Here is a 26,417-nt window from a genome sequence, read left to right as displayed (position 1 = left end):
CTTTAGCTCAGTGTGTTTCTATCCCACCATTTAGCAGAGATCAATACTTTAGGACCAGTTGCATTTTGTCCATTGTTATGGGTAGAAATACATGTAGGCACTTCACTGCATGCCAAATGTTAAGCTATGGTCTGGCAGTCTTGTTTGGAAATATGTGCTCATATAGGTATTGCTGTGGCTGTAATGAAGAGAGAAAATAGAAAAGAACGTCACCTAACTTCCATGGTAGCTTACATATGAACAGGAAAACAAAGGATATTCTGTTAACATATGTAGCACTACAGTCCATATTATGGTATAAATACCAAATCCTAAGCTATGACTTGAGAATGGAATTAAAAAGACAAGGAGGTAATTTAAAAAGTGTATCATTGCCACCTTCTTCAGTTACTCCCAGAAAGTTGAAGGCCTTGGTTCTTATCGGCTGCACTCATTTTGTTTAGAGTTTTGCAAGAAGCCAACACGCTGAGAACCCGCTACCACCGGGCAATACAAGCATACAGGTAGAAATGGGCCCTGCTAAAGCAAAGAGTGCTGCTTTGTTTCTGTGCTGCCCTGCCTGGAGAGAGCATGACTGTGAGACTAAAACCAACTGGGCTCAGTCACAGACTTCTAGGGAGACTTTGGATTAGATGACTGAAGGCAGAGACTACCAACTAATTTTCCAGCTAAATGCACTAAATGAGTGCATCTAACTGTGCAGTACAAGAACAAATTTTATCTTCTCCTTCCACACCTCCCCCCCGCCCGCCAACCAATATTGGCACTGACTGCTTTAATGGACTGTGCCCGTCCTTCAATAATTTTCTTCATTGTTCTGTGTGACTTGAATGAATGAAGATGACTTGTTACTCCATGATCTGTAGAAAAGCTTAATATAATAACACCATTACCAAAATTAACATGTAGAACATGATTAACAGATAATGCTCTCTCTTCCAACTTTTCATCTGGAAAATGATACTTGGAATATTTCTGCACTTTAGAGAAATCATACTTACAAATTCATCAGTTTTACAAGTACCTTAGATATCACAGTGATTATGAGCATTGGAAGTTTATTGCACAGAGCCAATTAGGAGCTAAATCAGCAAGTCACCTTAATGGAGGTGGACTGTTGGCAGCCAAAAAGTCTGTAGAGTTCCCAGTTATACTGGAAAACTTGCCTATCTTGCCAGATGGGTCTTGGCCAGAACCTGCCAATATGATTTACATGATTGTCCACCTAAGACACAGAAACTTAATGCACAGAACTGAACTAATTCCCAGAAATCTGTCTTCCTCCTCTTTCCACAGTGATTGTCTGCTAATTTTTAGGAAAAATATAAAGTCTGAAAAAAGGGGAGAGGTTTCATCACAGGCAGAAAACTTAAAGGAAGTTACAATTGTACTGCAGAATTCATTGCTAAAATTGAAAGAAGGACATGTGCATTTCTTATATTCATTATGTCCTAAAACCTCTTGAAAGTCTAATTAATCTAAGGAAACGGTCTCTGCTAATGGATCATCTGTGTTCTGGACTGCATGCTCCCATCGCTGCTGAAAAAAGCTTGTCAAGATTGGGAAGAAAGAGTGTAATTTGTTAATATTCCCTCAGGCACAGACACAGAAATTTTATAGAGTACCCAATGGCATCCAATTTCCCCACTTTTGCAAGCAGCTTGATTCCCAAACACCTAGCTGGAAGTCTAAGAACTCTGCAAATCACCTGACTGTACACATGGCTTGATAAACAGGGAAAGAAATTGATTACGTGCACTTTTCCTCTGTAGGCTACGGAAACTATAGCATTTAGTACAACTTTCACCTTGCATTCACAGAATAAATGTGATTCGATTTACCAAGGGCAAAAGTGGTCTCTGGGAGTAAACACAGCAATATTAGTATTGCTTATTCAATGCATCCCGTGAAACTATGTGAATAAGAAAATTTGTTGCATGGCTGCATTAGTTGGCTGGAAAAAAAGCAATCATTTTTCCATCCTGATTCTGCCAAGAAGACTAATTCAGTAAGAGGAAAGCAACATGGGACTTACTTTAATTTAGGTATGTATTATTTAATTTAGGTAAGTAAATATGTAATATTCAGCTCGGACATTAGTGCTGTACAGTTCCAGCCTGATATTATGAACCATCTTTTACTACACTCTAAGATTTATTATATAAAGAGCCACGAGTATTTCTGAATTTCTGTATCTCTTCTTTTTTCTCTGCATAAACGGTTAGTCAAAACATAGATGTTTTCCTGAGGAAAATATCCAATACCTGCATCCCTCTTAAAATGCATTTTCTCCCAAACCAGTCCTGAAGTGGATGGGGTAAAAAGTGGAATATCCTCAGAAGGTAGGAAAGGAAATCAGAAGTCAACTTCAGCATCAAAACTGAGAGACAGAAAGAAGCTTTATTTGAAGGAGTGAGGTTCTCTTTAGGGGGTATCAAGGTCTTTATTTCACAGTGTTTGGTCAGCCAGGGTAAGGAAAATGCTCACAGAAAATACAGTCGATGTCATGTTTTAGAGGTGAAGTCATGAAAGAAGAGGTTTGACATAGAACGTTTGGTATCCTGAAAATACTTTGTTCTGGTCCGGTCTAGCAATGTAGGAACATTGAATTTGGGACTAGTGCTCAAACAATCCATGGAGTTACACTACTTCCCTGTGAAGTGTAAAGCAAAAGAAACTTCTTTTTGTGCAATATTTACCTCCTTGAAGAGGTAAAGTTATGATATCACAAGACTGGGACTATAAGAAAAAAAGGTAGAGGAAACTTGGCAGTAATCCTGGGGTCTAAGGCATTTGGATCACCTTTGACTTTACTGTGTGTGCACAAAAGGATTGGAGTCAGGCAAGTATATGAGGAAAGACAAAGAAACAACAATGGATCAAATCTTAATGCAGTAACCAGACAGTTTTAGGCCAGAATGAGGTACCCAGAAAGCTGGCTGGGAGCTATTCTAGAGATAGGACATTTGGAGAATGCAGAAATGAGCTGTAGGTTTGCAGACAACAACTTCTGCTTTAGAATCCAATTCCAAACCAAATCATAAGTGCCACAGATGGAAGCCTGTTATGCTATATTTTTTTAAATGCTCGTGTAGTTCTTTATAATTAAATACTTTCTCAGGTGCTCACTGAAAAGTCCAGGGCTGGACACAGTATTTGTGTTTGCTAAGACTCTATCCACTGGAGCTCACTGCAGTAAAAAGCAGCAACACTAGTACAAAAACAAAAACAAAACAAAACAAAACAAAACAAAACAAAACAAAACAAAACCCAAACAAAAAAACCCAACAACAAAAAAGCACCAACAAAAAACAAAAAGAAAACAAAACAAAAACAAAAACCAAAACCAAACAAAAAACAAAAAAACCCACCCCCCTCAAAAAAACCAAACCAAAACAAAAAACCACACACACACACAAAAAAACCCCAAAACCAAAACAAACAAACAAACAAAAAAAAACACATGAAACCAAACCAAACAACAACAACAACAAAAGCTGATGTTCAGTAACTATAAGGGTAGAATGCAGTGTCCCTCCCATTAGTGGCAATATAAAGGTAATGAGCTCTCCAGATTTGCTAGTGGAAGCAAGCATGATCATCCCCTTAAAACCCCTGTAATGACTTTTATTTATATAGCCTGCTTTAATCTTACAAATGCAGGAACAAGATGTCCATGATTCATGATTTGTAATTAATGCAATCACTAGGCAGACATCCTTAAACCAGTGTTTTTCTTTCTGTTTTCTGTGAACAGTGCTCTTCAGATCCCTTTCGGGTAGCAAAAATCACTCTGCAGCTTAAACCCAAGCACAGGGCTGAGGTTCACACAGGCAAGGAGAACTCATGAAAAAAGTCTTTGCTTTTCTCAAAGTACAGTTCCTAAATCCTGTACTAAACTGTTCTGGAAGGGGACAGTTTGCGTGTTTGTCATATATCAGGACTCAGAGTGGAATTTTCAGAGCACCTAGGGTTATAAACTGTATCTTCCTCTGCAAATGCAAACCAGCAGACATACTCTCTCTGCTTGTCAGTAGTTCCAGCACCACTTTTAATGCAGAATATGGACCACCTGGGATCAGCAACAAAGATGATATGCCCTCATTTCATCTGCATCTCAATCACTTTAACACTCTGAAGCCAGCTATATCCTTTTTTAATTTGTAATTTTTTTGAGCTATAAAGTATTTTCAGCATTTGTGTTGATTTTTGTACAAAGATTTTGAGTATTTCCTTATATAGACTTTAGAGACTTAATAGGCTTTAGTTTCATAAATCCTCTTGCTTCTAGAGCAGGGGAAAAACTAACTACAACGTGTCTATAAGTATGCAATACAGTGTGCAACAGTTACTCCTTTGCAGTGTATGTGTAGGTTTAAAATCACAATCAGGCACCAGACTTCTGTTCTCAAGTCATCTGGGAGTGTTTCTGAATGCTATGCCTAAGGTTTGGGCCCCTGGACATCCCCAGAAAGGAAATAAGGAATATTAATGTAACATCTTAGTGATAATCCTATCTCCCCAAGTTCACCCCAGCTAATGCCATTTTAAACTAAGATGGAATCAGTTCCGTTTGCTCTTCCTGGCTGATAAGTCATTTCTGAAAGGATTAAAAGTAATGAATGGACCTTAGATACCCTATCTTTATCAAAGGCACAGTTTTCTCATTTCAATAGACACACACAGCCTAAACTCGATTCCACTTACCCACCGACAGATTTCCGTTTAGGAGGTCCATATTTACCATTTCTATTATTTTGAAGGAAGCTGTCCTTCCTTCAGATCTTTGCATACAAATGTTTTTCATGACTAGATGTCTGTGTGACTAAAACGAAAGCATTTCCTTTCAGCTGTTTTGGGTTTTTTTTCCAGTAGCTTTTTACCCCCTAGTTTCACCTGCAATATAATTTCTCTAACCCTGTGCTTAGACTTGAACTGTGTAGCTAAATTACTGCACTGTCACAGCTCTGCTGATACCAGTTAGTCAGTGTGGTGATTATAAAGATTTGTATGGGCAACTGCAGCACTTTGAGGGCTGTAAGAAAAAAAAAAAAATGCAGTATGATCTGGACTTGTATTCTAGAGCAGCCACGTGGCATTTGAAAGAAACAGCAAAAAGAACAACAAAATTCCAATCTTGGTATCTTTTCTAGTCAGCCACGTGAAATGCAGATTAGGCAAGTATCTTCAGACACCTTTGTTGTCTCACAGCTGGGTGTTTGACTAGTAGGTGGCAATTTACATCTGCAGGTCTTTGACCAAAGCAATTTTAATCTGTGACCTTTTCTACCTGAGGAAGTTACGGTTATTCAGAACATTACTACTTTTGCTTTATACAACATCATTGTTGTATAAATGATTAGCTCAGCTGGTGAGAGTTTGTTGCTAATAATGCCAAGGTTGTGGGATTGATCTCCTTACATGCCATTCACGTAAGAGTTGGACTTGATGATCCTTGAGAGTCCCTTCCAATTTAGAATATTCTGTGATTCTGTGTAATAGCAGGGAGGGTGAAGGGCAGATGCCCTGTTAGCCTCTTGCCATGTGTACAGATGTAGTTCTGAAGAAAGCCCACATCTTAACATCAGTCCTGGGAAGAAAAATGGGACATAATTGTCAGAGTTAATTGGATTAAATCTCAGGACTGCATTCTAGCACACTGGTATTCATTTTAGGGATTATTCATGCCGTCTATTTTAGGCACCTCACTGTAGGTATGTGAGATACAAAGTCACCCTCTCCATGCTCAATTTATAGCCAACAGAGCAAAACACTTCAAGCAGCTCTATACTTGGGCTTAAGTTTCACTGACTTGCACAGAAGGACTCAATTCCTAATTTAGATCTCTAAAGTTGACTACATAAATCCTTCTAGTGTTCATACATCACCAAATATGTCAGGATTACTATTCATTTTTGACAACTAAGAACCTAATCTTCCTCCATTTTAATCAGACCTTAGAAGGCTCTGACTCAAATTCCATCCCCAAACACAAAGTTTTACAGAGAAGATGTTTCTCAGAACCTTTCAGATTCTTTATTTTTAGCACAGTAAGGCATAGAAATGTCACCTGATGGAAACTGCAGGATTATTTCTTTTGTGCTCAGATTTGTTTCTCAGTTGTCATCTGGAACTTGCCCAAGATTTTCTAGGCACTGCCCAAAAGACAATTCGTTCATTGAATCACAAAGTCTTTTACATTGGAAAAGATCAGGTCCAAACTAACACTGCCAACTCCATCACTAAATCATGTCCCTGAATATCACATCTACATGTCTTTTAAATACTTCTAGGCATGGTGATTAACTCCCCCTCCCTAGGCAGTCTGTTCCAATGCTTGACCACCTTTTTTGTGAAGAAATCCTTCCTAATTTCTAAACTAAACTCCCCTGGCACAACCTGAGGCCATTTTCTCTCCTTCTGTTGCTTGATACTAGGGAGAATAGACTGCCCCCCAACTTTCTACAGTGTCCTTTTAGGTAGTTGCAGAGATCTAATGGGATATGGAACAAAAGTGTAGTTTAAGAGACAAATATTACTCCAAACCTGTGCATTTGACTACAGCTGCATGATTAGCCTTAAAGCAGAATCTTTAGAATCATAAAATTGATTAGGTTAGGAAAGAACTTCAGGATTTTTTAGTTCAGTGCATAAAAGTGCTGTGCCCCACTGCATTGGTGGAAAGAACCACTTGAAATTACTGAAGGATGCAGTGTGGATCTGATTCTGTTTCTGCACACATGTAATACACACACATCCACACCCACCCACCAGCCCACACTGTAGCCTTGAAATCCAAAAGTGACTTGCAGGTAAGTCACATGTTTCTCCGCTCCTATTCTGTTAAAATGCAGTAGCAAGAAGAAAGGAGAGTGAAGACCCACTTAACAAGAACGTGATCAGTCAAAATAGGGTGAAAATTACATCTGGAAAAATCTCCAAATACTTCATTTATGAGTGAAACTTTTTGTTAGTTCTTAAGGAAGAGGGATAACAGCGCTGCAAAGCAGAAGTTGTTGATTGATTATGCTAGTTTCTTAGGGTTACTGATAACAAACAGAAGGATTTTTTTCTTGCAAGATATTTTTACTTTCATTGTAAACTAGCAAAAGAGAACAATAGACAAAACATTATTCAAATATACCAGAAGCCTGCACACTAGAAGAGGAGAATAAGGGGTTGTTTGCATGAGGAAACAGTTTGCTTTGAAATTGTGGGAACTTGAAGATACATGACAAAAAAGAGATGTTTATTTGTTTCCTAAAAAACAAAACAAAACCATAGCCAAAAACCCACATACATTTTGAGTTGGTGTTGGTTTTTTTGATGGACATTTTCTAGTCTTGAATGGAAAAAATATTTCTACACATTTTCATTTTCAGCTCCCATAGGCAGGGACAAAATCAGGAGCTGATGCCATGCATGGAAAGGATGGAGACCCCTCTTAGAAAATGGCTTTTCCATGCTGCAGAGATAGGGACTGGCTTTCTAGTGTGTTATGGGAATGCTGGAGTTACTGCTGTATTACTAGTAAGTACTAGTAAGATAAAAGATTTAAGGTATATTAAATACGGTAATTTCAATACTCATTATGAAACTGTCTCTCCAGCAATATCTGATAAGCCAACTGAAACACAAGAAATGCCATTTGCTGTTTAATCATCTTTGTTTTAATGAAACATTCAAAACTTTTGGTAATCAAGGGGACATTCTCTCTTACTTAAATCCTTTTCTTAAGAACTGCAAGGTCACAGCTGTTTGCTCATGGAAGTCGGTAGCAGATTCCCTCTAAAAGGGCTGAAAAGCAGAGTGGCTTTTTCCCTCATCCTTAGCATGGAATTCAGTGTCACCACTCCTGAGGACAGCTTTGTACATAACCCTGGTAAAGTAAGGGTCTTTCAGTGTTTTGTTCATCTTTTTGAAAGGAGTATACCATGAACATTTCTTCCATGAACATTTCTTCCATCTTTCATTCAGAGAATCAATGTAAATTTTGATTCCTGCTCATCACTGTCAGAAATACATGCAGGCACACAGCAAGTTTGACACGTTCTAAGTAGTGATCTTGCTAGATCCCTTTGAAGTATCCTCACAGTGTACAGAACCCATGAAGACTCTGCTATAACACCAATCCACTCGTGGAATCCATGCATTTGCAATCTCTGATGATGTGCTCAGATAAGGTTTTACAGTGTTGTGATACTCAAATATCAAATAAGTTTCTTTGTGTCAAAGAGTTATTAGTGGCAAATCTGATTGCTCTAAGACAGAAACTCTAATGAAATTTTAATGCACAAAAGACAGCACAGTCACAAAACTACCCACCTGAAATCCTTGCTTTGCTAAGGTGTCTAGTCTAATATTAATAAGTGACAACCACATCAGTTGCATATCAACCTAGTTTCTCTGGAGTGTCTTCTCATAATATGCTATAAAATCTTCTCTCTCAAACACTGAAGCTTCTTAGACAAACAAATCAGTAATGTATCCTGTGCCTTTGCAATCCGGCTGTAAGTGAAGACCTAAGTCTCCCTGCACAGGTATGCTGATAATTAGAGTTTGCCAGGTTCCATGGGACACCACAACATGGGACTCATCCAATGCCTCCGGAATTCCCAGTTTGCCTTCTATGCAGTAAATAAACCAACTGGCTTTGTTCAAAATAGGGCACTTTTTGCACCCCACAGGTATTTCTCAAAGGGAGTTACATGTCTGCCAAATGCTTGTTACACCAGAAGTTTTTGAGTACATAAGCATGTAGAACCTCAGCTTACTGGGTCCTGATTGTAGAACAAGTGAGACAAGGTTCAGTATTGGCCATCCGCTGAGGCATTAGAAAGAATAGATGAGAAAATAAATGGTTGATGGAAATCAGCACGGAATTGTTTTGCACTGTGTCTGGGGCAGGGAAAAGCATGTATATATTGCCTCAGCTATGGGGTTTTTGTCAGTAATGGCATTAAAATCATGTTTTGCACTCTGAAGTTACCTTACTGTAAGTGCATACCATGTCCAAAGGCATGGAGCATGAAATAACTTGTATACTTAAAATTGAATTTCAGCCCTCTGCCTACTAACTTCTTTTGGTTATGGTAGAGGCATAAACTCTACCTCTAAAAGTAACTTTCAAGTGCTATTTTTGGGAAGAGCATTCACACTCCTATCTAGACCAAAGTTATCCAAATCAAATATCTACATTCAGAGATGGAACTGGAGGATGGGGAGGGGAGCAGTGGAAATTAAGGCAGTACAGTTTATTCACTATTAAAGGGGAGTCTCTAATACACCAAAATACACCAGAAGGGACAGTAATTTCCGTTTTAGTGGAAATTGTGAGTCAATACAGAAATTGTTATTTGGGATAAAGATCTTGAGGCCAACTGAAAAAATATGTTGACAATTTGATACTGACTAGAATGGTGCCTTATTGTCTGTGTGAAAGTCTTAGATATTCCAACAGATCCTGCATCCTTTTAAACTGCAATTTGCAGAAATATTTCTTGAGGCCACAAAACCTGAACCCTGTAGACAGCATAAAGTTGATGCTTAGTTTACAAAAGAACTAGACAAGATAGGAAAAAAAGATGACGATAATAACACCAACACTTACAGAAAATAAAAAATGGTAGAAGAATTCCCCAGCACACTATAAGGATTAGCAGTACTTATTCAGCTGTTGAACTCTACAGCAAGTCTTGTTGCTCTTCTCTTTCTGGGGAAAGCTCCAGGTGACCGGCACAGGTTCTGATTTTGAGAGAAAGCACACCCTCAGATGTGCTCCCTATTTTTCAGGTAAAGGAGAAAACTCATATGTCTGAACATAACATTCATGGATGTTGCTGGCCAAGGGACGATCTTAGGAGATGGGAAGATTGCTGTTTAATGCAACCAGAAAATAAAGCACTATGCCACTTTCTCAGTGAGCATCAAGATTATCTTTAAAATGGTTTCTTTATTCTACCCGTTAAAACACACAAAGCACGTGGAGACAGAAATCACTCTTGCCCTCTGTGGCCTTCACAGGTCGCCTAGAACTCTCACCTTGGGGGCAGATTCACATTAGTAGGTGAGCCAAAGCACCTTTGCAGGACTGGGCATTTCCAGAGCCTCCATGGTTTCGGAGAACACCCATTAGTAGAAGACAAATGGTTCAGGATGCTCTGACAAGGTTCCTTCCACAGGAGATGAGATTACTCCAGGAAGAATGTGTGTTCCACCTGTCAGTCACTGAGCTTCTTAGCAAACCACGCTCAGACCCCTGACTTCTTGCACTAGAGGGAGGGTCAGAGTCAAACCAAACCAGGGTGAGTGGCAGGGGAGCACAAGCTGTCAGCTGGAAAGCCACCACACCAACTCCAAGAGAGCACATCTCAATTTATTACAATCCATTAGAAATATTAAGGCACTTCAGCTTGTGTAGTTTAGAAGTTATGAGCACAAAGGGCATTTGCCTTTTAATAATGTTTTTATGAGCTGCCTGAGTGGCTTGCAAGCAGTTCAATATCCACTGCTGCATACCATTACTGCTGTAGTTTCTAGAAGACTGCTTGGAAGACACAAGAAAGAAAATTACTGTGATCAAAGTCAAATTACAATACACAATTGCATTTCTGTGAATCCTCTACCCAGCTAATACAAATAGACTGGAAAAAATCGATTCAACAAAATAGTTGGAAAAACAAAGCCATGCTTCCAAAACCATGCCCCTTGGAGGTATGCTTTTAAATACCTCTGTGTCCTGCTTACACAGTTTATAATGTCAATGTGAATTTGAAAGGATCTGTGAAAGGGAATGGTTTTGAGATATTCTATTGGACCTCTTTGTGTGCAGATGCTATCACAAACAAAATATTTTGCTCTCACACAAGACTAATTTGATCATTCTGAAATGTCACAAATGAATGGACTCCTGCAAGATAGAGTTTTGCATTTTCAACTCTATTTCCACATCCTTAAACACTCACTCATTAGTATACCAAATATATTCCCACTATGAGTGCTTTGGTGGGTTAGCATTGCTTTCAGCTAACAATATTTCCACAATACATTTTCTGTGCCTTGCAGAAAATGTTCTTGAAATGATAGTGGTTATAAATTCTTCATATTGCTGAATTTATGAAGTCTGTTGATTATGCTATTTATTCCTCACAAAGATCGTTGCAAACCTAAATAATGCTATGATTCTAAGATGTTTGTAAAAATACTCACATCCCTTTCTTGACCATTCATTGCTTCAGATGTAGATAAACATTCTTGGATCTTTATATTTTTTCCCACATTTACATTTTTGGTGCGAATTGTAAATAAACACAAAAGTTCATATTCATTTATCATTTGGGAAGACATTCCAATTTCAAAATTATTTTGCTAGAATGTTGACTGACAGGATGTGGAAAAGGCACAAGTCAATTGATTTTAGCTTTCAAATTAGAGTAGTTGTTTACACTCTTTATAGTGAATCAATCTCAGTGAATTTCTTGCAGGGAAAATCCCAATATCTGGTTATTAATCTCAAAGATGCTCATGCATTTTTGGTCAGGAGAAGAAGACAGACATTTTGAAAAAAGCTAATGTCTTTTATGATTTTAACATGCTGAAGTTTCAAGACACAGCTTCTGGCTGGCTGGCTTAGCCCTTAAACTAAAATTTAGATACAATCCAAATACTTTTTTACATTGGTGGGGATCTTTGACTCCATTATAGCAAAGCTGTGTGTAGGTCTCAGAGCTTTTCTGCGCCCTCATATCGGTCTCAGGTTGAACCCTTTGGAAGCCCAGGGAAGGAGTGTCTGCATCCAGCATTGTCAGAGAGGTCTGACTTGGCCACACTGACAGCATCTGATGCACCAGCTCCATGCAGTGCCGCAGTCCTGATGTGGTACGTGGCAGGCATAGGCACAGCCTTTATGCAGAACAGTAACATAGTTTGGGAAAACAGAGCAGCAGCATCTCTAAGTCTGGCTGGAAAAACAATGGTCTGTTTTAATGCATCTTTTCATAAATTACTTTCCTCAAAATGCCACATTTTTCGAACAAGGCAGCGTGCAAGAACAGGTGGGGTTTTATTCTTGTTGCATGTAGTGAGGCACAAGGAAACATGAAGGGCAGGAGGTGAACTCAGGGTTTTCTATGGAGCTCCAGAGCAAAACCAGACTTGAGGATGGTTTAGGAAGGCTATTTTGATAACCTTAGGAAGGTTATTTTGATTGCCTTTCCTTTGGCCCAGTGGTGGCCCTGAATCTGTTTTGTAGATACACTTGACAGTCAATGAAATGAACCATGCATTTTCTACATCAGCAGCAGTCAGCTTTCGCTGTGCCAATTTGTGTCAATTTATAGGAAGACTTAATTCTTGTTTTGACAGCTACAGAATTGTTATGTGGTCCTGAAGGACTGATTATGGTTTTCCTATCTTCAGCCTGTTTCAGACATTCAAATCCTAATGACAGTTGTATTATGTTTGTTTTCGGTTTTGTTTTTAATAAAAGGTGCTTGGCAGTTAAATTGTATAATCCTTTGAGTCCAACATTTCAGCATTAAGGGGGGAAATGGATTTCTTTTTGAATTACTTGGAAAACATTGCCTCTAAATTGTATGGATTCCTGTTTGATTCCCTGATGGGTATCCAGGCAGGATTGTCACTTGACAGAGGACATTTATTTTACAGTTACTCTACATGAGAGCTTGACTTCTGTTGCTAAATATAGGTAGGTGTGTGGAGTTTGCTACCTGTCTTCTTCACGTACCCATAGTAAATGCTGAGAAACAGGAATGCACAAATGTGGTGCTGCCATCAGCACAGCTGTAAAGACTACGCTTTACTTGGATCCATCGCTCGGGATCGCATTAGCTCCCATTAAAAGACATGACTTTAAACTCTTGACATGAAAAGTACATATACATCATTAGCACCTTTTAGTCTGTCATCTGTACTGCAGCACATCTAGTTGCAATCAAACAGAAATTATTCTGGAAATAGCCTTTGCATGCACTAAAGTTAGATTAAGAAGATCAGGGGTTTTCTATTCCACTTTTGCATATTAAAGCAGTGATAATTATTTACTGAGATTGTCTTTGTGTCGCTAACAATAACACTGGCACATTTCCCTTTACCCATCTTTGCAAAGGGCTGTCGGACAACACATCTAACATTTTCACGTCATTTTTCATCACCTGCCAATATGTTCAACCCGCATTCATGTGTTTTACAGGTTTTCTCTGGAGAGTCAATTTAACTCTATTGCCTAGCTGGTGACCAAATGTTTACAAATGATTAACAGGATTTATGGAATTCAGGTCAAAGAGATCATGTGGCACTACAGACACTTAGTTGCTCTGTTAAGACCAAATACTGGGAAGTCCATTTTGGCCATGTTCAGCTCAATTACAGGACTGAGATCCAGATCACATGTAATGAATTTGCAGCCTGTTTTGGCACTGTAGCATATTTAATGGAAAACAGCTCAGTGTGTGTTTGCCTGATCTACCTTTTCTACATGATGATTTTACGTGGGAAAAAAAACTTACCAGTGTGCTTTTGTTCATGCTATGAGCAAACACCGGGGGGACAAAGATACAAAAATGAGAATGAACATTATTCTACTGTTCTGTAATGCTGATGCCTTGGGAAGGCTGACCTGAAACAGAGACTGAACAGAGCTAGAGAATAAAGTAGATATTTATTGAAAAGCCTTTAAAGGCAGGACACCTTGGGCAGGACAAGAGCCTGACCAGGGCTACACCCGAGGTGGACTTAAAATGGTCACAAAAATGGACAACCAGTCACGAGGTCTTACACATTTATAAGTTTTGGTCTATTTGCACATTGGGGTTTAATTGTCCAATTGCAGCTCCAGGTTGTGAGGGCTCATCTTTCTTGCTTCTCCCTTCAGTCCACCATTGTTTATGCTTTTGGGCCTGAAAGTTGTACTCGTCCTTGGTCTTCAGCAGGAAAAGGATTTGTTTTGTCCACCTAGTCTGTGAAGAGAGCTGACTAACACTTAATATGAGGCTCAGAACTACACACCCAGGCAGCACAGAATCTGAAAAACAAGAAAGCTAAAACTTAAGGAATTAATGGAAAGCCTAAGCTCCAACAAAAATTGAGCTGCAGCATGCAATGTCACTGCTTGAGCACCATGGGAGTCTGATTTACAGTTTACTGTGAGGGAAGAAAGAGGGCTTTACCCTTACCACTCCTACTTAGACTAAAGTATCTGCATCAACAATATCTGAGCCAACTAAGGCTATGTTGGAAGAAATATGGGTAATCCATGGCTACAGTGACCTGGGTACCTGAACTACACCAACAGAAAATACTCCTAGGATAGTCCACATTTTTAGATGAGAATAACCATGCAGTTTCTGTTGTGACCAAGATATGAACCTGCAGTCCTTCAAATACTTGAGGCAAGGAGTTGGCAAAAGGATCAGTATAGAGTATTCAGAAGAAATAGCAGAAGCACCTGTATACAAGGTTTTGGGGAAGGAAATAATTAAATGTGACATTTTTGATACTGGTTATCTAAGAATTTTTTTTTTTGGAAAACCCTTCAAGTACAGGCACAACTTGAAATATATACAGCAGCAATGAATTACAAGCAGTGTGATTCCTTTGTCTTTTGAGGAGGCATATCCTTGTTTTTCTGTGTTTAAGTAAGACAAATTGGTCCACGGAAGTGTGTCTTCTGCATTTGTCTGAGACTCATTCTCTTTACAATGAATGAACCACTGAACAACTGTATGCAGCAAAATAATATTTCATCTAGTAGACAGTGGCATCTATGTGCAGGTAACATAAGATGGGATAAGGAAACTTTGTCCTAGGGTTCAGAATTATCATTGACTTCATCTGCCCCTGCATAATTCCCCCTAAGGGCAACTACCAATCCCAAACCATAGTATCTGCAGAGGTCTGAAGAAGGGGACATCTGAAAATTACTTGCCTTTTCTGTCCTGATTGGTTCACAATACATCCTGGTTTTACAAAAAAACAATTCTCCAGTCATTTCTTCAACTTTGTGGGAGGTACCAGTTTTTCTGAATAACGAGACCATTGCTCATGTGGTGACCAAGATCTCCTTTTCGCCCACCCCTCCACTGTATTTATTGTGCTGCTGCTGTTCCCATTATCCTGCCTTGTTTTGGTGGGCGCCATGCTCCTTCTTAGCAGAACTGCTGGATCAGTCCAGCCCCTTCCAGCTGTATTCCCACAGCAACGGTGCAGTAGGAAATAAGGAAGAGATATAGTAATAAAGGCAAATTACACAAAACCTCAGTACCTTTCACAATGGCAGGGCATGTTGAATTTTAATTCCTAGACACCTGATCTCCAGCTCTCTTTTAAGTGCTCTTTCAGAAGGGGTTGGTGTTGTGCAGTATATGATATTGTCAGCCTTTTATCTTTTAACCTGGATGAGCTATGGAGTGAGGCTGGAGCTTCACTGCATCCATCCTTTACAACATCTAGCCTAACAGGGCCTGCCTCATCTCATGAGGAAGTGGATCTCAGAGCACAAATATAAGAAATGCAACAAATAAATTAGATGCTCACACAATTCAACAAAATTTTCTGTCACTTTGTATGATCCAGAAATAGAAAGAAAGCACCGCTTCTGCCACAAGAAAATCCACATAGCTGTAACAGGTCAATTCAGCAGGTTTTCTCTCAACAATTTTCAAGTGGGTTTTGCTTCATACAGTACATTTGGTGTTCTGTTCCAGGCTGCCAGGCTTGAAGGAGAAAATGCCCAAGAGCAGCACAGTACACATTGTTGGTACCTGTGGCAAAACTGCTCCTGCTGCAATGCAAAATGTGTGCTCCAATGCAGGCACCACAACGGAACAAAGAGCTTCTGGGTGTCCTTGCTGATTCCCCACAAATCTTAGTGCATCCCAAAGGGACACTTTCTGTCCCTTTGCTGGGAGAGCTGGGATCCTTACACTGCATAAGCACAATCATATCTGCTTCATATCAGCACTTCTGAAATAGTTAAAACCAGGATTGGCAGCTTCATGGCAGCTCATAACCATCCTCCCTACTGGCCCCGTCTCCAGCAGGGTATCCAGATGCTCTGCAGTGCTGGAACAAGGGGCTGCAAACAACAATAAACTCAGGTAAATGCGCCTGGAGGAGTTGTGAAGAGGAGGAATAAGTTGTCAAAACATGAGGGCAACTCTTGTAGTGAGGCCCCCTGCACCCACCCTGCTCCACACGCAACCCCACGCTGCACCATGACTGCATGGAGAGGCCACACACCAGGCTCTCATGGCTCAGCATTTATAGAGATAAAATGTCATAATTTGAAAGGGCATCTTCTAAGTATAAATATCTTGTCCTACAGGTACCCAGAGCAGGGACACAACCTATTTCACTATCAGCTTCTGAATGAGAGCAGAGGGCTGGGTATATTTTTTAGGAAATGTGGTTACAAAATTATTTCCAATGCAGTGAATACATGCAAAGCCACCCGTGAGTTTCCAGTGGAAAGCACAGACTGTGGGAAGAGTGGGAGAAAATAGCCTGCAGGCTTGTCTGCAGGAGGTAGGGCAGCTTCTCCTGCTCTCTCTGCCCTCTGCCTGTACTAAAACCAACCTTTAGCAACCCTAAGAACACCTAATAAATTGCTTGCACCCACCAGCCTGTAGACATATCAGATATGGGTTTTGCTGACTTGCAAGGCAAGTTCACAGCACTGATTCTGATTAGCTGACAGCACATCAAGCATAATACAGAGCAGCAAGGTCAGAGAGCAGTGGCTGCCTCATCAGTTCAAAAATCATGGACAGGACCTTATTTTTGTCATGGGGCAGTGATGCCACTTTTGTTTTTAAGGGTCTATCACTCCATTGCAGGCAGGTGTTAGTGAACTGCTGCTTCTGATGCTTCCAGAGGATGCACTCCTTAGGGAGTGGTAGGTGATGGGAATGTACATCATGAGGTCCAAAAAAAATGAGCCATATGAAGTGCTCAGCCCTGAACAGGAACTTGCACCCTTTGTCTTGCCTCACAAAATGTTGTGTTGCCTTGTGCAGCTTTGGCGCTGTCTACAGAGCAGAACAAAATATACCTCATTAAAATGGAATCACTCTGTAAGTGACATGAAAAGAGAGAGGGTATTTCGGTAAGAGGCACAGCTTCACCAAGAAGTCATGGATCACCGCATCCAACTTAATAGAACTACTCTCATCAGGGGAAAATGATGCTGTAGCTGAGATGACTTGGGGAGCTTTTTAACCCATCACAGTTTACCAGCACTCTGCTTTCTACTTCTGACAGAAAAGACTTTCATGTTCAGGGTAGAGGGTCTTGAGGGAAGAGTGGTGTCAGTACTAATAATAAAATGATAGAGATATTTTTTTGTAGACTTGCTAGTGCAGATTTTTATCTGAACCTCCTTAGTTGTAATGAAAGAAATATCCTGAAGTTTGCACAGGTACATCCCTTTGGCAACACCGTCAAGTCAATGAATTTCTGTGAACTTACTATCTGAGACAGTTGCAACCTATCTATTCCCATGTCAGATTGCTAATTACCTCCATTTTCTTTCTATAATGTACTTCTTTCTCTGTGGAGGACTTTTCGACAAAAATTTCTTTCACTTACACCAACAGCAAGCTGACATTCAGATTTGTTCCTCCAAGGGCAGTGATTTCTTTTTACATTTCTGAGATCAGTCACATGATGCAGCACCAATCACCCAAGCTACTGCAACCACCTCCTGAACCAAGTGATTCCTGGGCTCAAAAGTGCAGAGGCAATGCCTGCACTCAGTCATGCCTGTAAAATAATCCAAAGGCATTTTGCTGAATGTGATGGAAACCTGGGTTATGTTGGCCTTTAGGGCCCAGGATTTTCACAGGTTATTTCAGTACCTGACATATTTCCCAACAACAGATGCCATAGCTCTATATTCAGCATGTTTCAGTCTCCTCTGGGAACAGGGTGCTCCTCCTTCTCAGGCATTTTCTTGGCCTTTTGGATAACTGCTGTTTAAAAATGCTGCATTTTGAAATGCTGACAGGTTTGTAAAAGGCAGACACTTGTTCTGCCTTCGAGGACTGGCTGTGGCCGCACTGGCGGCAGGGAGGAGGCAGATAAAGGTTTGCAGACTTGTCCAGTTGCACAAACCCCACAAAGATATTCTTCTCTCCCTCCGCCCAGGCAAAGCCATCTTTACTCCCTACCTCCCTCTACTTTTTCTTATTCTTGAAATTTCATAGGATTTTTCTTTTACATTTGTTTATAGAAAATCCACTCCCCCTCAAGAGCAAACTTCTTCCATTCCTATTGCACTAGTGCCAGATCCTCTCTTCAACAAGGAATTGTTTCATCTGTATACTTCTTTAAATATACCTTTGGCTTAAAAGTCACAAATTATCACTTGCTGGCATCTTTACTTTGTATCAAAAGAGAATATATTTCATTAATTGAATTTCTGCCTATTTTTCTGAGTAATTAAATGGGCCTATAACCTGACTGTTGCCTAGAACACTAAACACACCACTGCTTAATAAAAAAATTTCGAAGACTATGAAGAAGGCAGTGGCAATTGACAAGCTTGCACACAGCTGTGAGTGAAGGTTGTTTAGGACAGTTTTCAGAAATTATCTTGGTTTGGCCCAGGAACCCTTGTCAGTGAAAGAACACAAGTATCTAACATGAGCCACTCTTTGTAAGGAGTGGTGAGGATACTCAAAGTAATGAGGACACTGAGGTTCAGAGCAATGTATTGGCTATGCCAGCTTTCTGTACCTGACATCCGTCACTTAGGATGACGGTGACACGGTTTGAGGTGTAAGCTTGCCAAAAGCAGCCAGGGAATGTGTGATCTGCTGACATCCCACTGCTGAAACCAGCTGACTTCCACTCACTGACCTCTACTACAGCAATTCAAATTACATGGCAAATGAGGATTTCAAGATGCTGTGGTCATGGATATAATTGCATCTGATATGATACAAGGGTGAGGAGGATTCACCTACCAGTGGCAAAAGGTCTGCTGGCAATTCATTATCTCTCTACCAGGTTTATAGTGCTGGCACATAGAGGCTCTGTGTAAAAAGAGGCTTATAAGCAAAAATGTGAAGGTGTGAAAAATATAAAGTCTAGTTATTGAAGGTGTGATGAGCATAAGATAACAGATTAATGAGCAGCACATTTAGTATCTAAATCACTAATAAAGGCTTGCACTAGGTACTTGTGTCTCTGGAGAGTGTATAGCAATCCTTTGTCATAATTTGTAGGTTTGCTGCATTTTCCCTTCATGCTATCACTGGCACAAAGCACATTATTAACTTGGTGAGCCTGTGTAAAGTCCACAGGACTAATCCTTGCAGACTTTGTGTGGTCATACTGAGAGAGCCTGGTCCTTAGCAGAGATGGGATAAGAAACACCTTCTGGAGCAGGCAGCAGAAGACTGAAGGATCCTCTGAGAAGAACTAGTCTGGTACTTTTAGGACTGAAAAGACAAGAGACGAAACCTGAGGAGGGCATGAGGGCATTGAGTGGGAAAATGTTTCTATAACTGAAGGGCATCGAGAAATCTGGCTATATTTGGCCCCATGTGCAGCTGGGATCATTGGCTTTGGTGTGCATGTGTGTGTTATATTCAGGGGCACGTGCTTGGAGGCTGAATCTGAGCCCTCCACAGCAATTCTGAAATTCAGCACAGGGAGCTCTTAAAACATACTGCTGGGAGAGATGAGCTGAGGCTGCCAGTGCAAAAAAAGCTGTGAAGTTTAAGCCTCATTTAAAAGCCTCTGCAGTCACCTGAAAAACCTCACTCAACTGCTCTCTAGGGAAAGACAATCCTGAGTTGTCTTTAAAGCTCCTGAAGTACTTAAGGCTATAGATAAATTTGTAGGTAATGACATACAGTGGGTAGAGACTTGTAACATGAAAAAGACAGAGCTGATATCCACATTCTGTGTTTCTGGAGAGGGATCTGCTGCTGCTGCATAAACTTTGCCATGGTCCCTCAACCTGAGCTCTGGCTGGTAGATGCGTGGTGTGGGATGCAAGGAGAGCAACTGGAGAGTACTTTTGGGCTGAGCATCAGCTGAACAAAGGCTCATTCCCCTGTGGAACTCCATCACATGAGCCAGTGAAGTGGGGCCCATACACAGATTAAAACCACACACCTGATGCAAACTAAAAATCTGGAGTGAGCGTAAGCGGAAAGTGTGTTGTCTGGGACTGCCAAATTGCTTACCTGAAGGAAAACTCCTGGATGCTGCCCCATCTCCCCCCACAGCTGCAGGCTGCACCTATAAAGCGCTCTCCTGGTGCATTGAAAAGGGATAGGAAGATGGCCGTGAGAAGAGGGAAATGAGGAGATAGGTGAGGTGTTGTCCCTTCTCTCTCCCTTTCCTCATCAGAGCCTCGGTGCCCTGCCCCTCCGAGGAAAGCTGAGCTCTGATTTAGCACCTGCTTGGCAGATGCTCAGACCATCAAAAGCCAGGGGATACGCTGAGGTGAAGCTCTATTGATGTGTAATACTTTGAGCCAATATATATTTCATTACTGTAGAAAGAGAGAGAATATGAATCAATAATGCAGGAGAAAGGAAAGAGAAAGGGATAGGTTGGAACCGCTGCTGGAGGATGCATTTCACGTTTTGAAACACTTATACTCTGTGTTTTTTTCAAAAGCCACCTTTATTATATACCTACAGTCTTTTCAGTGAAGTCTTAAAGCCACTATACTCATCAGAGGAACAATCATTCCTTACCTCATCAGCCTAATCAATGAACAACATTTAACATGATGTTTCAAACCACAGACTTCCTTCTGGAGATTGTCTCTGATCCAGCCTCTCTCTGGAGGCAGGGGAAGAGAGAAGAGAGAGAAAATGGGGCTGGGAAATGCTGAGAGAATAAAGAGTGAACCAGTATTAATTGAACAGTAGTCATAAGGAGGGAGGCAATGTAGTTACACTACTTTAATTTTGAACAGAGCCTTGAAGAAGAAGATAAATGAAAGAAGAAAATGAGGAGATAAAGGATTAGTGATACAGAAAAAATAACCCAGATTTTCTAGTGAAACCAAACAAGTTGCTTTTTCTGAAGCACTAAGCTGAAATCTCAATTTCCAGCTAGAAATATCTGGAATTTCTGTAATTTCAAAGGGGTTAGAATAACCCTGTTTTGCAAGACATATGCCTATTTGCTTGGAAATACTGTCCCAAACAGTTCATTTCTCAAAAAAAATATTTGAAATCATTGAAATACCTTGTTTCCAAAGGCATAAATTTCAAATCAAAGTCTTCTGATATGGGGGTTAAAAGATCTCTATCACACTAAAATTTAAAGATGTTTTTTGAATGTGGAAAATTGTCACCGAGACACACAAAGCAGTCACACACAGACAAGAGATTTTCGCAAGGCAGAGGTCCTTCCGAACCAGCTCCCAGCTGAGAGAGCGGAGAGAAGAGAGCCCCTTTGTTTATTTCTTACTTTTTATACATTTGTGGGTCTAGCAGAAGATTGGCTTTTTGGGGTTTCCACCCCTCAACCTCAGTGGCCAGACCAATTGTCAGTTACAATGGTTTTCAGGTTAGAAATATGCAAACAAAGGACAGAGAATGAAAAACAAAGGATTTGTTTATGTTACATCTGTGGGAAAAGGTAGAAAACTGCTCTTAATATTGTAAAATAACTAAAAAGATCTGACTCCATTTAAGAAAATCAAAAGGCTCAGAAAAACCAGGGTAACAGAAAATGGTGGTAGCAAAATGAAACATTTTACCTCAGCACTTTTTTTTTTTTTTTTTTTTTTTAAATATAGATTTAAGTTTTTTTCTTCATGTTGAGTGGTTTTCTCCTGAAAAATTGGACGAAAAGTTTTCCTAACCTATTTTCTCCCTTTGTGGTAATTTGTGCAAGAAGAGCAACATGACACAGTACTTGAAGTGGCAGCACATTGGACTGGTACACATTTTCTTCCATCGTTTGCACTGAAAATATTTATCTTGCCCAAGTGAGAGAAGTTGGTTTTAAAGACAAACCTTATTGTCACCCGTATGTAATGCAGGAATACCAGCTCTTGTGATTGGTTTGTAAAATGTGCATCTCTGTGAGCACTCACTTGTTCAATAAGAAACAGAACGAAGTCTGGAATAACTCTTTAGGTTTTCTTGCAGGAGAAAAAAAAGGAAGAAAAAAGAAAAGATAGCCTGAAGTGTATTTAATTTGGCAAATATAAAAGTACAGACATAAGTAGGTTAATGTTAAGCTGACAAAGCATGGTTAGTCATTAATTAATTAAGTTTGCAAATTAACTCCTGACAAAATTTCCACCAACTTTAGCAGCATTTCGTTGCCACTCCAGGTGATTTTGCAGGAGAGTTTTTAGAGCGAAGTAACAGATAAAGAATAAAAGACGTTAAGTGGTTCAGTATTTGTCACAGCTGTAATCAAGCTGACACACTTAAACACTAATTATGAGGTGTTTTCTGAGGCTTCCTCAGCTCCTCTAGCATACTGGGCTAAGTGGTCATGGCTTGACTGCCCCTAGGACTGGGGAGCTGATAGATCCCAAAGGTCCTACCTGCCTCTGGGGTTCACCCGAAGTCATGTATTTGCTTCTTTCAATGCTTCTTCACTTATTCTCTTTGCAGATTCATTCACAGGACTCATCAACATAATGACTGACATCATTTGGCGCTACACTGGAGATTTTATGGCCCCTGATATCGTTTGCAGGGTTGTTCGCTACTTCCAGGTATAAAAACCCTCGTCCTTTTTGCCCCATAGCCATAATCTCTGGCAAAAGCACTGTGTGGAATCTTTTCTATCAGCAAAAGTGTTAAGTGTTGAAAATAATCATTTGAAGGCGAAACATGTTAGTTAAAGCATATTAAATATTTTAAATTTTGTGGACAGGAATAAAGGAAAAATACCTGGGTGAATATACAAGGTGGGGGAGGGATGTTATTTTTTAATATTTATTTATTTATTTATTTATTTTAAAAATTAATACATTTTAAAGTATTCCTAGTTCAGAGTTCTCATTGACATCACCTTCTGCAATAGAAGTGTCTCAACTGTTGTCTCATTATACTTTCTGCCCTAGGTGGTGCTTCTCTATGCCTCAACTTACGTCCTTGTGTCACTAAGCATAGACCGGTATCATGCCATAGTTTACCCCATGAAGTTCTTGCAAGGAGGTAGGAGAACTTCAGCACCTTGTTATTGCTACAGACATTATTGGATAATTTTTTAGTTTTCAAAATTCTTAACCTTGTTGCTATGAATTATTCATTCCTGCTCTAGCTACATGTGAACTCTGTAACAATTTCCAAATGACGAAGTAGCTGTGGTTTCAAGATGTATTAAACTCCATTTAGCCCTCAGCAATTTTTATAAGTATTGTGTTAGCAAAGAATGAAATGACATTTTAAAAAGTATAGTGGTTTTCATTATATTCCAGCATTTTCAGAAGTTTTTAATGGACAAAAGCTATCCCATTTTCCACTATACTGACTGTAGGAGCTGCAATGTCTTTACATCTATTTATTCACATTAAAATATAACTTGGATGGAGGGTGTGGTACTGAGAATTCATACAATAGTTTGATGTGTCTTCAAAAGAGACAGCATATAAGTTTGGATATCTATTGTTTCTTATAATTTCCTCTGTTTGTTTGGTTTCAGGTTTTTTTACAGCACTCAGATATATCCTGGCCTCTTAGCGGTACAGTTTAAACAAAATTATTTCTTTCCCACAGAGCCAAAGTGGGGCATTAAAAGTGTTGCACTGAGTGAAGGAACAGAGATAGCAGGTGTTGAGGAAGAAGAACAGTTACAAGAACCATGAGGTCTGGAGGATATGCTTTAATCAGATGCAAATATCATTCTTGTTTTGGAGTAATGATGGCTTTTGCCAGACAGCTCTATTCAGGGGCTCAGATTAATGGTCCTTCCTGGCCTTAAAAACCTGTGAGTCAATCACAGCTGAGACAGTGGTGCAGCTTTGGCAGATGTTAAGGTCTGAATGCTTCAAATACTTGTGTGAAATTTAGCTTTATATTCCCCAGCGTGCAGATCAACTCTTTCAGAGCAGGGAGATGGATATCAAGGTATTCCCAGCAGGCTTTGGGAGGGGTGGCATTGCTCTACAGCTCCTTCAGGAGGGCTCCTAAACCAGGCAGGGCGGGGGATCATAAACCTGCTGGCTGAGCAGGATGAGCTGTGGGACAGACCTGCTGGCATTTCTTCTTCATGCATGGCAGAGGAAAAGCAGTGCTTGTTAAATAACCACCTGGGTATAGTAAAGAATTTGATAGATAAACTTTGAAAAGCACTTTGAAGTTGAAAAAGAACCCACGAAAAATCACTTAGAATCTTCATAAAAGCCTTTTTTAAATCCCATTTCCTATACCTATGCCATAAAGTTTTTGGGGTTTTTTGGTGTTTTTTTAACTGGAGAAGAGAGGATGTTGGCCCCAGTCGAGGGTAGCAAAATCATCAACTGGGTGCAGTTCTGGTCAGGGGAAAAAGTCACAAGCAGAGAGAACACTGACAAAGCCCATCCACCTCTTGCAAGGTCTGGCTACACACTGATGCACAAGCAAAGATCATGTTTAAAGGAAAAAAGAAGGCAGCTGTAAATACAAAAGAAGGCTCTAGAGAGGTATATTTATCATAAAAACTTTCTGGAATATACATAAAATAATCACCTTTTGTACCCAGCTATTCCTTGCAGAGGTGCTGTGTGGGACGCTTTTGAAATGCCCTCTTAGCTATTCTACAAATAGAGAGCAAAGAGATTTACAAATCTTTGTCATTGGTGATGACACGGAGGAACTTCATGAACAGTGCTGAGTCAACCTGTGGCAAATTTCTTTGCAAAATGAAACACTCATCCCCCCAAAATCCTTCAATCAAGAAACAAAGGAGTCCTTTCTTACTGATTTGAAAAATTGTGTTTCCATGTAACCTTGAAACATCATTTTGGGAAAAAAAAAAAAAAAAAAATCAAACATTCCAGTTCAAAAATGTCAAACTATTTTTTTAAATTTTGGTTTAGCTACTAGCCTGTTCTTCGTGTGGTTTTTAAGAAAACAAACTTCAACAGATGAATATTTTATACTTTGCAAATACATAAATGACCAGAGAAAGTGCAGTATGGGAAAGAAATATGCCTTTTAGCCCTAAAGATTTTATTGTGAGACATCTATTTCTACAACAAAAAGGGCATTAAGAAAAAAACGTAAAATAAGGATCAAAAAGAAAAGAAACGGAGAAGTTATAGCAGAAAACGTTTTGTGAATACTCCATCATGTTGGAAAGGTATATGCAAGAAACATGCAAACTAAACAACAGGAGAAAAACGAACTGCTTAAGTAGATGACAAAACAAAAAGGTGTCAGCTGATCCTTGGGTGGCTTTGGGCTGAAAACAGTGCTACCACTGAAATTCTGGAACAGCTCTGCTCTCTCTGATTTTAAAACCTAATTTTAAGGTGGCATTCAACTTATCAAAGGATTGCACAGCGTTGACATTCTTGATGGCAGGAAGTACCTTCCAAGAGGTGGGAAGCAGAGAGATGTACTCAAACCCATTGTCACAGAATATTGTATTTGAAAAGTTATTTGTTTGATTTCATTTATACCTGATACAGCTCTAGTTATGTGATTTGCTGGCATTTAGAGCATACTAGAGCAACTATTAAAAACATAGCATAAACCCCCCTCCTGGTAAGGCAGAAAATTAACATTATTCTAATAAAACAAAAATCTGCTTACCTATCAGTGCCCTGGAAAGCCCTTGAGACTAGCAAGGCCATATTCTACCAAATGCAAGGGGCATTTAAAAATAAAAATAAATTAACATTGCAGGAAAAGTATTATGAAACACGAAGAAATACTGCTCTTGCCCAACCGAAATTGCTCAGTTCTGTTCAATATACAGAGCAAAAAAAAAAAAAAAAAGGTTTATTTTCCAGTTCTAATCTTTTTTAGTTAGAAAATCACAGATGGGCCCCACTGAGGCTTGTGGGATTGTAGTTTAAGTAGTTAGCTTATATTTGAAACGTCCTTTCTGGCAGGAAATATTTTGCAAAATTTATTCTCAATATTTCTTTTGCTAAGTTTATTCTGTTATGCTTTGGGAAACTTCACAGTTCTCTTTTGCCTGTACAATATTTATAGCCTTAATCTAACCCTCTCACTTATGCAGATGTCATCAGAGTTCCCTTAAGCCCTAGATTAGCAAGACCATACTTTCCTGAACGTGGGTAGCATTTAAAAATGAGCAGGATAACTGAGTATTTGCAACTGATGTTTTATAAAGCATAAAATTACTTTTTGAATGTTTCGCCCACATGCTTTAGTATTGCTCTTTGAGCTTCAAGGAGGAAAGACATTCTTCTTGATATGCATAATTTAAAGTGATTTTCTATTTCACGCACAACC

General features: G+C 39.6%; 1 protein-coding gene across 1 annotated transcript in view; it reads left to right on the top strand.

Annotated features, from left to right (window-relative positions):
• The window catches only part of NPSR1 (neuropeptide S receptor 1), a 57,515-nt gene that overhangs the window by 16,997 nt on the left and 14,101 nt on the right, over positions 1-26,417 (top strand). The window contains exons 3-4 of the mRNA XM_040072937.2: positions 22,620-22,723; positions 23,075-23,168. Of these exons, the coding sequence (XP_039928871.1) occupies positions 22,620-22,723; positions 23,075-23,168 (198 nt within the window). The remainder of the gene's footprint in view (positions 1-22,619; positions 22,724-23,074; positions 23,169-26,417) is intronic.

Source organism: Hirundo rustica, chromosome 1 (assembly GCF_015227805.2).
Source record: "Hirundo rustica isolate bHirRus1 chromosome 1, bHirRus1.pri.v3, whole genome shotgun sequence".
NCBI classification, from domain to species: Eukaryota; Metazoa; Chordata; class Aves; order Passeriformes; family Hirundinidae; genus Hirundo; species Hirundo rustica.
The sequence above is the reverse complement of the archived record's forward strand: the minus strand, read 5'-3'. Positions and strand labels throughout refer to the sequence as shown.